Below are 12243 nucleotides of genomic sequence, written 5' to 3'. Positions count from 1 at the left end.
GTAAAATTCCAGATCAGCCAAAAGAAAAAGAAAAGGTTTTTATGAAAATATATTCCAATATCAGTCTGTGCTCTACCCTACTCACCCCCTCCTTAAATGACCAGATTGCTGCTCCTGGTCTTGAAGGATAGGGTTGTCATTGGGAAAATGAAACCAGATGGTACTGTGAAGACCAAGCTAAGTGATAAAATTGAATTAGTGGTAAATTATAAGATAACACTTTGAAAAACATTGAAATAAACAAGAAGCTGGCAAGCAATTATTCTGCATAACCTAAACAACACCAGCCCTCCTAAAAATGCAACTCATCCAGCAACTGGATGTTTAGGATTAAATTATTTATAAGCATAGATTCCCTGTAATAATCATTATCCTTATTCATTGGGCCTGGCTTTAATGTAGTGTTTCCAGCAGCATAAAAGCAGACTGGTCAGCATTAAACACTGAAAAAAAATTCTTTACTTGTAAACAGTTGTTTAGAGATAAAACATTATCAGGGACTATATTCTTCTCTTTGTTCTGACATGTGAAAAATCTGCTACCTTTGTGTGGTAGCTTTAATTTCAGTTCACCCCCAGGAGAAGATGTCAAGGATGCCCAAGGCATACAGATAAGGACTGCCTGTCACTGAGCTTCTATGGGAGGGGCTTTGCATGGATTTTCTCATCTAATCCTCACAACTACCCCTGAGACAGGGATTATCCCATTTTACAATGGAGGAACAAAGAAGTTAGGAGATTAGGTAATTTGCTTGCAGTCAAAGGGTTTATAAGAGGTAAAACCAAGCTTGGAATCAGGTAGGACCATCTCCCAAATTCATCCTTTTCCTAAAATGCCCTTTTGTAGAGATCAGTGAACACGCTTTTGTAGAGATCAGTGAACACACTCAGGACGATGAGGGATTCTGGGGGTGACTTTTCTCAAAGGCAAGTCATTTCTTTTCTAACTCTTTGGGGAGATAGAGCTACTTTTCTCCATTCTCATCTTCTCCTTTGACACTGCCTGCTTTCCAATTTGTACCTAGTCCTAAATAGTGCATTTAATTTACTGTTACTATATAAATATTGCACATAACTGCAGCAGTCACTATTTCCTCCTTCCCATAAGAAAAGGAAAAAAATATTTTTTAGTAAAATATACTACTTATAAATAATATAGCATAATTATATATTTATAGTATACTTATATTTATGATATAAATATATTTTATATATTATAAATATACATAAATATATATGTTTAGTATTTATATTTTAAGTAACATATATATTTACAAATAATTTATATATATATGCATACATACACACATACAGTAAAAGCCCATTTTCTTTCCGCTATTGACAGACAAATGTCACATCTATCTTCACAGCTTTGCATGATATAATGGTAAAGAATTAGCACAATTATGTGGAGTATAATTCCATTGGAATATAAGGGTAATAAATTTCTGTATAACAAAAATCTCTAACCCCAAATGATGGCCTCCAATTTAGTAAAATTTCTTAAAATTCTATCAAAATTAAGGAAGTTGGGCATTTATTTTTATGTTGTAATCCTGATTGGCATTCTCATATATTTTACTTTACAAATTGGGGAACTGAGTCACACAGAAATTAAGTGACTTGCCAGGGCCTCTTAGCAAATCTTGAGCAGAACTGGGAAAATAATCCGTCTCCACTAAATCACACTGCCACCAGAGTCATAAAATTTAAATATCAATGGCACAGTGTGCAACCTAATATATTAACGAGAACAACAAAACAATTCCATGCCCTTGTTTACATTATTAAAAACTATTGTATACTCTGGTTTGATGAATTTCATATCTTTTCTAATGCAACCTATTTTATGACAATTGAATAGCACATTGCTATTAATCCTGCTCTCTAAATAGAACAGTTTCTGATTTTTGCTAACTTTTGACTTTGTAATTGTCAATGATGAGAGAAAGTCATTCTTCTATATAGTGTGCTGCACATTAGAGTGTCTGGAATTTTACAAATTTTTAGATTTGCTCTGCCTTTTGAAATCCAGCACTCAGAGATCAGATTTTCTTAAGTAACAGAACTAACATCATTTATAATTGCAAATTTTTAGCTAAACAAGCATTTTCCTACAAAAACAAAAAAACAAAACTCCCCCTTCGGCAGTGTTTTCAATCTTTTGGTGATATTTTTGGTGTCGTTCTGCTGATTGTTTCTTCACAATCAAATATGCCACAAAAGTCAACTAACTCACCTTTGAAACAGGTTAATACATAGGACCAAAAACTTGGTCCTGTGCCTGTGTGTGTATATATGTATATATATATATAGACACACATATATACACACACACATATATATATACACATATACAGACATATGTATAGACACACATACACATGCACATGCACATAATATGTTTATTGCATAGTAACAACTTTATAAATCAAGAAATATATTTAATCCCAAGAATTCCCTTATAAACTTAGACTAGAAAGCAAAGATCCCTCCAGTAAGAGCTATCTATATATTTTCTGTGCTTTCCTGAATTGCTTATTCAACAGTATTCACCAGCTACTTACTATGCAGGCAGTGATCTTTTCTCTGGGGATACGAAGACGCATTCAACAAGATCTCTATTTCTGAGAAGCTTACTCAATAGTCAGCAAATAATTGTAAATTCTGATAAATGCTTTTGTCAGAAGTATGTGCAGAGGACAGCAGAGGCAGAAGCAACCTGAAGTACTTCGGCACTGAGTAAAATAAAAAGGACACAGGAAAAAAGAGTTCGCGAAAGCACTGCAGGGAATGTGAACCGTGAACTGTCGTTAGTGGTCTGTAAATGTAGCGCACGCTGTGGGGATAGACTGTCGAGGTTCAGACTCAGCCCTGACACATCCCAGCAAGTTTGACCTCGGACAATTACTTATCCTCTTGATTTTCTCATCTGTAAAAGGGGCCCACTAATAGTAACTACCTCATAGGGCTGTGGGGAAGATTAAACTAGAACATTCCCTGACACTCTTTTAGCACGCACTAAATTTTAGCTATAAATCATACTCACTCGGAAGGCTGAGAAGGCCTTCGTTGGGAAAGCAGGCATTTTATGTGCAAAGTTGCAAAGTCATATCCCATTTCAGAGGCCACACACTGGCTTGCACATTGTTACTACCGCTTTGGGTTGTCAGGTAGAGAGCAGTAGGGGCTGAAACAGGAGAGACAGGAGGAGGTGGACAAGGTGGGCTCTGCATCGGTTGCGGATGGAACCGTTCATCGTTTGGAGGCCGGAGAGTACTATGATCTAATCAGATGTGGTGTAGGAAGCACATGCTAGCACCTGTGAGGGTGATGTTTTGAAGCAGGGGCAGCATTTTAGACAGAGAAAAATTGGGAAAGTATTGCCATCATTTAGGCAGGGGATGAGAGCAGTGACAGTGTGAAAATAAAGAAGGAACTTGAAAGGAGAAGCACTTAAGACACAGGATCAAGAGGACACAGTAGTCTTTGAACAATGAATTGAGGGAAAAGGGAAACATGATGACCCTAAGGTTTCTGGACAATATCCCGCGATACCGCTATCTAAATGTAGGTTTACAGGAGAGGGCCAGGTTTCATAGGAGAAAGTAATAATGTTTGGTTTTGGTGCGGAATGTTTGGTGCCTTTAAGTCATCCAGCTAATGTTCAGTAGGTAGTCAGATACAAGAATGAGAAGCTCCGTAGAGAGATCAGGGCTAGAATTCTGGTCTTATTTTGCTTAGAGACAGTGTAGTGTGTAGCACATATACGTTTAAAATGATTATATCTTCCTGGTGAATTTGGTGAATTGACTCATGTTATTCTGCAAGGTCTTTTTTTGGTTTTTTGTTTTTTTTTTGCTTTAATGTCTACTTTTTCCGATTCAGTATACAGCTTCCCTAGCTTTCTTCCAGTTCATGGTATATTTTTCAATCTCTCCACTTTCAACATTTCTCTACCCCAAAGAATGTATTTGGGTTTTGTTTTACTTTGTCTTTCAGTTGGAGATTGGACCATGTTACTAATAAAATTACTAACATTATTGGATTTAAATAGACCACCGTATTGTTTTCTGTTTGTTCCATATGTTCTTATGTTTCTTTAGCCATCTTTGTGTTTTTGCCTTTTCTGAATTAATCAATTGTCACTCTCTTTTAAAAATCATTACTGTCCGGGCGGCGGGACAGGCGGGCGCGGAGGTCGCCTGTGCTGGGCTGCGTGCAGCGAGGCTCCGGCGCCTCCACGGAGCATCGCGGATCTGGGGAGCATCGCGGGTCCGGGGAGCATCGCGGGTCCAGGGAGGGGCGGCGCCGGCCCTGAAGCCTTGAGAACACGGCTAGGCAGCCGTAGTTCAACGGAGAGCTGGCCTAATGGGAGCTAGGCGCCTGCTGGCATCTCAGTTCTTGGTGGGCCCGGGAGCCTGCGGTGGCCAGGCCGGGGACGATAGCAGGTAGGAGTGAGCCGCCGGTGTGGTGACGAGCAGGGAAGGGAGGACACTGGCTGTCGGCCTGTGAACCCAGGCAAGAAGCAGCAGCCGACACAATCCAGACCCGGGTCCGTGGGCCCAGCTCGGTCCTGGGCGGCCGGTCGGTGGAACAATCCAGACCCGCAGGTGTGGCTCTTGTCACTCTAGGACTGGCTTCGGGACAGATCCTGCCGCTGAGCCCGGGGCGCCGTCCTCAGTTCCCCGGGAGAGTGGAGTGGAGACCGGGGTGTGCGCGACTTAGCACTGCGGCCACGCACGTCCAGGCCACCGGCAAGGGCAGTGGGGAGCCTGGGGTAGTGGTGGCCTTGGGAGTGTCCTCCGATGGCAAAGAACCTGCAGGCTTCTCAGATAACTTTGGTGTAGAACGTCGCTGCGTTGAAAGGCAGTTCTGTGTGCTTTTCCCCCCTTGGCGTGTATCAGCAGTGCTGAGGCAGCAGGTGTGATGCAGAAGCGCGAGCAGAGACCGTCTGGAATCCCGAGACTCCGGGGAAACTAGAGGGGACAACCAGCCTAGGGAAGAGGGCCCTCGCCTCAGGGCCCTAATCCTGGCTCCAGCCGGGGGGCTGAGGGGAGCTGCAAAGTCTTCTGGGCGAGCAGAGCCCCCAGTCCTGAGCTGTTCTTCACTGTGTTTGGGTCATCTCCCTCCATCCAAGGGGAGAAATCTAGAACAGGTTTAAGAATCAGTACTTTAAGAATGTGGATCTCGCAGCTGAAACCTTGGAACACGTGTTTTCAGCACAAGGTGTTAAAGTTAAGGGAAGGATTTAATGCCTTTTCAAGGAGGGTGTCTCCATGTGGGCAGAACTAGAGAATAAATGGGTCTTGAATAAAGAAAAAAATACATAAATAAAAATCATTACTTATGTAGTCAGTTACTCTTAGGGATTATAACATTCACCTTTGACTCATTAGAATCTAATTTAAAACTAGTCCTGTTTTTGGTGGGGTGGGTACGCGGGCCTCTCACTGTTGTGGCCTCTCTCGTTGCGGAGCACAGGCTCTGGACGCGCAGGCTCAGCGGCCATGGCTCACGGGCCCAGCCACTCCGCGGCACGTGGGATCTTCCTGGACCAGGGCATGAACCCGTGTACCCTGCATCGGCAGGCGGACTCTCAACCACTGCGCCACCAGGGAAGCCCGATCCTTTCCAGTTTATTCTTCTTTGTCAAGATTGTTTTAACTATTCAAGAGCCTGTGACTTTCTATGTAAATTTTAAAATAAGTTGTTTGTTTTGTTTTGGTTGGTTGGTTGGTTTTTATTAAGACTTTATTTTTTACAGCATTTTTAGGTTTATAGCAAAATTGAGGGGAAGGTACAGAGATTCCCCTTATGCCCTCGCCCCTCACGTGCACAGCCTCCACCATTGACCACATCCCCACCAGAGTGAGACATTTGTTACAACTGATGATATTCAGTGAAGCATCATAACCACCCAACAGCCATAGTCTGAGTCACAGTTCACTCCTGGTGTTGTACATCCAATGGATTTGGACAAATGTGTAATGACGTGTATCCAACGTTATGGTATCTTAGAGTATTTTCACTGCCCTAAAAATCCTCTGTGCTCTGGCTGTTCATGCCTCCCTCCCTCCCTCCCCCCAACCCCTGGCGACCACTGATTCTTTTACTGTCTCATTAGTTTTGCCTTTTCCAGAATGTCATCTAGTTGGAACTGTACAGTATGTAGCCTTTTCACATTGGCTCCTTTCACTTAGTAATACGCACTGAGTTGCTCCCATGTCTTTTCATGGCTTGATAGTTCATTTTCTAGCCCTGAATAATATTCTATTGTCTTGATGTACCACAGTTTTAAAATAAGCTTTTTTAAGTCAACAGAAAAATCTTGCTGGGGCTTTGGTAGGAATTACAGTGAAAGCTGTGCATCATTTGGGAAATAACTGGCATCTTTACTAGGCTAAGTCTTCCAGTCCGTGAATACATACGTCTCACCATTTATTTAGGTCTTGAATTTCTTTCATCACTTGGTAATTTTCAGCACACAAGTTCTGTATACATTGCAGTAAGTGTATACCTAAGTATTTTATTTTCTTTAGAGCAATTGTATTTTTAACTCTGGTTTCCACACATGCATTGTGAGTTTATAGAAATGTGATTGCTTTTGTGCCTTGTTCTTCCATCCTGAGTTCTTGCTGAACTCATTTGTTAATCTAGGAACTTTTATGTAGATTCCTTGGGATTTTCTGCATCTGCAGATAGTGGCAATTTTATTCCTTCCTCTCCAGTCTGTATTTTTTTTCTTGTCTATTACAATGGCAAGAGTTTCCAATACTTTGTTGAATAGTGGTGAGAAAAATGTCCTTGCCTTGTTCCTAACCTTAGGAAGAAAGCATTTCGTTTTTCACCGTTAAGTATCATGTAAGCTATATGGTTTTTGTAGATGCTCTTAATGAAGTTGAGAAAAGTCCCTTCTGTTCCTAGTTTGCTGAGAGTTTATGTCATGATGTGTGTTGGATTTTGTCACATCCTCTTCTTGCATCAGTTGACATGATTATATCATTATATATTGCTTAATAAGTCATTTTTAAAATCTCAAAGTTGGTGAGAATGATTTTCATGAAACGCCATAAGACTATTAATGCATACATAGGGTGTTTTCAGTAATACCAAAATAATGCAAAATAAATTAAAAGTTAATTATATAATTTTCCCGAGTTCTTTATACATTGCATTGCTCTTTTACTTGTGACTATAGCTCCTGATTAACTGCTGAGATTACCTTTCTTTTAGTATTTCAGTTTTATGCTTCCCAAATATTACCAGACTAAGTACACATTCTAAGTTAAATTAGGCTGGGTCTCAAATTAGGATGTTTAAAGTGAGGCAAATTGAGTGACATTACTGAAAACAAACAGAAAAACATAACTCAGGTTACAAAAGCCATTAAGAAATGTTTTCCTTGCAGATATAAATATGATACTTAAAAGGTGGTGCATGTTTAAGGTTAGGGAGTAGAGAATAATAACTCCAATTCACTTTTAGCAAAAAAGACGAGACATGTTCATCTGAAGCTTAGTTGAACTTTTTAAATGAATTCACTGCTTTAGGGCAGCTGTCTACTGTAGCTTTGAAAATCACAGCAAGATTTACTCAAAGAAAGGATTATGGAACTCCCATTTCCCTAAGGAACCAGTCTTAAATGCATTTGTGTTCTGTTTCCTGTGCTTCAGTGCCGCTTCCTTCAACTACATTCAACTACAGCCTGAAGCCCTAGCTGGCTCACTGGGGAACAGGAAAATGCCTGAAGTCAGGCCGATTGTTATCTGAAAGCACAGCTAGCCAGCCACCATCTGTCCAAGTAGCGGTTGTCCAGGGATGGACATGGACATCTTTTATTTGACTATTTATTCATATAGAATATGAGTTGTATAATTCACTCATATAATGTTATACTTCAGTTATTTGACTATTTTAGCCAGGACTATCTGATGATAAATTTAGTTCTCCTTTATTTTTTTACTTGTATGTATATTTTATGAGTTCATCAATGTGCTCTATTATAGTTTGATAATTCAAAAAAGCTATTTTTGTATTTGTCAGCTATTGCCACAATAATGCTGTATAACAAATGATCCAAAATGCGGTGGCTTATACCTAGAATATTATTTTTATCACTTATGGGTCAGCAGGCCAGTTTGCCTGCCTGTTCCAGGATGCAGGTTGACTGTGCTTGGCCTACAGTACAGCCTGGAGTCAGGTCTGCTCTCCACGCAGGTACCCAGGGTGTGAGCTCTTGGTGGATCACAGGAGGACAAAACTCCAAGCCAAAAAACATAAGCACATTTAAGGCCTCTTCCTACTCCATGACCATTAATATTCCATTGTCTCAAGCAAGTCATATGGTGAAACCTAACATCAAGTGACAGAAAATATACAGCTAAGTCCCCTACCTATGAGTGAACTCTGTTCCGAGAATGCATGCGTAAGTCCAATTTGTTTGTAAGTCCAACAAAGTTAGCCTAGGTACCCAACTAACACAATCAGCTATGTAGTACTGTACTGTAATAGGTTTATAATACTTCTCACACAAATAATACATTAAAAAAACACAAAAAATGAAACATCTTTAATCTTACAGCACAGTACCTTGAAAAGCACAGTAGTACAGCACAACAGCTGGCGTCCAGAGGCTGGCATTGAGTGAACAGGCAAGAAGAGTTACTGACTGGAGGAGGGAGGGGAGGTGGGAGATGGTAGAGCTGAAGGATCATAGCAATAGGAGATGGAGGGCAAGCTGCCATTTCGCTCACACCTGACGTTGATGCAATGCACGTTCGCATCTTTGAAAGTTTGCAACTTGAAGGTTCGTATGTAGGGGACTTACTGTACTCTGTCCATTCTGGGGCCCTGGAAAGAGAGATTCTGAAAAGTTAGGAATCATGCAGTCTCCCACTCAGTCTATGCCAGTGCACACCAGCGATCTGCAGATCCTTGCTCTGGGTTTCCTGAAGGGAGGGTATCTCTGTCTTAGGGCGTTAGTAGCAGTAGTAGCAATAATAGCTGCAGCAGTAGTCTCGTCTACTGAGTGTGTATAATGGCACTCTTGGTGCCCAGTACAATTGTCATTCTGCCCTTATTAACTTAGTAGCAACAATTAATAAGCAAGGGCTGATAAAACATATAGCTTGAATTTTTAAAAATAGCATTTAGTTTTTGCAGCTGATGCGTCAGTAGAATAAAGCCCAGTGGTCTGGTTTTCCTACATGCAGACCTCCAGCTCTGCACTGCCCCTTGCCTCCGCCAGCCTGGACCACGGCGGTGTCCTTGGGCCTGGCTTCATCTCCTCCAGGCCCTCCCTTATGTGTAAACGTGACTACCAGATGCATCTCTAGGTCAGACTTGACGAGAAAGTGCATTCATTCTGACCCTACCTCTCCTCTGATCAAAAACCTTTCTAGTGGATCCCTATTACCCAGAGAATAAAGTCTAAAGGTCAAATTCTATACATGTAAATTCTTGTCCACTTAACCTTTGGTTACGAGGTCTTTCAACCTGGACTTGCCAAAACCAGGCAAGTCTACATGGTCTCGTCCTATTTATCCTTTAAGATGCAGATCAACTGTCACCTCCGCCTTGAACATTCTAGGTCCTCTTAGCCTGAAGTAATAATCTCCCTTTCTTGCAGAACTCACAAGACTTTTCCTGCCTCTTTCATGGCACCTATCATTTTCTAAATTGTATCATTATTGTTGATTTATGACTTACCACTGCTATTAGACTACCATTCATCTTCTCCCATCTCAGTACTAAATAAAAAAATAGATAACTAGTAAGAACCTACTGTATAGCACAGGGAACTCTACTCAGTACTTGGTAATGACCTATATTGGAACAGAATCTAAAAAAGAGTGGACATGTGGATGTGTATAACTGATTCACTTTGCTGTACAGCAGAAACTAACACAGCATTGTAAATCAACTATACTCCAATAAAAATTATTTTAAAAAATACTAAATATATTTCCTTGGCAATATTTAACAGCTAAATAATTTTCTCAATTCATTAATACCCTGAGTAATTGTTCTTCCCTGCTAGGCGTGTCAATAAGCTTAAGTGGTTGCCTTAGGTAACAGTCAGTCCACACTGGAGTGAAAACTGTGCAAACCCCACTTCTTCATCTTGCAGGCCTGTTTCATAGGAGCAGAGTCATGAGCATTGCTTTGGTTTCAGAATAATTTTGTTCTAGATGCCACCTATGGATATATCAGGGACTGGGCCTTCGGAAGCATTTCAACTCCAGGAAACATCGGACTGTGCAAATACTCTGTAGTTTTACTTGACTTAGAAGCTATGACAGGGTAGCCTGACCTCCTAAGTAAGGCACCTATCCTGGAAAACGCTCCGCGCATTTGATATCCTTTGCATCCGAGGTCGGCAGCCATTGTTTGCCTTTCCTGCCAAGAGCGTTTCCTGAATCATAGCGCCCCCTAATGTTGAAATCAACCCTTTCACTTTTAACAGATCGAGTAAATGGAAAGAGACTGTGAATTTAACTGCGGAACTTGTAACGACGCACGTTTGTGTAGAATGCAAGCTTTATGAATACTCTTTTGAACGCCTATTTCATCTCTATTCCTACCAGGGCTGTTCTGAGCTTAATTCATCCTCATGTATATCTTTCGAAATTGTCAGTAAAGTTTTTCTTCCTTACCAAGGCATCACCTTAGGCTGTGGAGTGGAAGAAACTAAATCCCGTGCTCTGAGGAGTTTGTGCCGTATTTTTTTTCATAGTTGAGTACTGAGAGTATTCTTTATCTCTCTTTCGTATTTTTATTCTGAATTTCAGAGTTTTCATTTCAAAGTAGATATTTTTCTCCACTAAAGTTCCTCTTCTTCAGCTTCCCCTTATTTTTGGAAAAGAAAAAATTCAAATATAGAGTACAGTTCAATATAAAGTGGATTGTAGTGTTATATGCCTCTCATCCTCCTTCTACCAGATTATTTAAATAAAAGATTTGTTGAGAGCCAGTTTTCTTGGGATGTTGGGTAAAATCTTCTTAAATTCAGTTTTCAGTCTGATAGCGTTCATAAAAGCAGAACATAAAGGTAAAACGGGTTCACAGTTTCCATCAGTTTTGTTATGCAAAATACTTTGTATAAAATTGGATTTTTCAAGAATAGAAAAAAGCTCCAATAAATCCCATCAAGAGTTCCAAAAATGCATATAGAACCCTATCTGTTTACCCACTTTTCTAGGCAGCTAGATGTGAGCTGGTAGAGATTGAAGGGTTGGTGGTTGAAGAGGAAATAACAGCGAAGAAACTAAGATGAGGGGCAGCAGTCTGATAATGTTCATCAGAAAAAAGAAACGATATGATTTTTAAAAACCCTCCTCATAAAATTTCAGTTCCCTTCTCTTTGCTCTGCATCGTGATGTGTCTTTTTTTTTTGAACACAGGGCCTCAGCAAGGATGTGGTGGTTATCTGACACGTTCAGATGGTACCTTTGCCTCTCCTGATTCTGATTCGAATGGAAGATATGACAAGAATTTAAACTGCATATGGTTCATGACTGCCCCTGTAAACAAACTAATTAGACTCACCTTCAACACATTTGCTCTGGAGGCAGCAACTAGTTTGCAAAGATGCATTTATGATTACGTCAAGGTAAGGCTATTATGTTTCTTAACAGAGTCTTCTAATACAGACTTTTTCATGGTGTATTCCAGTTTGTACCACACAGGAAGTCCTGAAAGTTGTGAGTGCTGATAATTTTTACAGAAGAGCTCTCTTTTTTTTTTTTTTTTTTTTTTGCTGGATGTGGGCCTCTCACTGCTGTGGCCTCTCCCGTTGCGGAGCACAGGCTCCGGACGCGCAGGCTCAGCGGCCATGGCTCACGGGCCCAGCTGCTCCGCGGCATGTGGGATCTTCCTAGACCGGGGCACGAACCCGTGTCCCCTGCATCGGCAGGCGGACTCTCAACCACTGCGCCACCAGGGAAGCCCCGCTGATAATTTTTAAAATGACCTTTTCTTCAGTGATATAATATATAATATTACAGATGCTCTATCTTCACATCAAAATAATCTTTAATACAAATGACTCAACATGTTTGTGCAGCTTCTAACATTAGCTTTAAGATTTACTGTTCCTCCAAGCCTTGTCAAGAGATGATCTATGGGAAGATAGGTTGTGTGGAAAGAGATACTCAAAGGATCTTTGGCAAAGTCTAAAATAAATGACAGTGTCTGTGTGCAAATCATCACTCCTTACTTTATGTTCAAAGTTTGTATATTT

The 12243-nt window shown here is 40.7% G+C and overlaps 1 protein-coding gene across 1 annotated transcript in view; it reads left to right on the top strand.

Annotated features, from left to right (window-relative positions):
• The window catches only part of CUBN (cubilin), a 281114-nt gene that overhangs the window by 246653 nt on the left and 22218 nt on the right, over nucleotides 1-12243 (top strand). The window contains exon 61 of the mRNA XM_027121967.1: nucleotides 11405-11613. Coding sequence (XP_026977768.1) covers nucleotides 11405-11613 — 209 coding nt within the window. The remainder of the gene's footprint in view (nucleotides 1-11404; nucleotides 11614-12243) is intronic.

The sequence above is a fragment of the Aethalodelphis obliquidens genome, unplaced genomic scaffold (assembly GCF_003676395.1).
Source record: "Aethalodelphis obliquidens isolate GAN/ISIS:26980383/991018 unplaced genomic scaffold, ASM367639v1 scaffold23, whole genome shotgun sequence".
Classification (NCBI taxonomy): Eukaryota; Metazoa; Chordata; class Mammalia; order Artiodactyla; family Delphinidae; genus Aethalodelphis; species Aethalodelphis obliquidens.
This window is presented reverse-complemented; position numbering and strand designations above follow the sequence as displayed.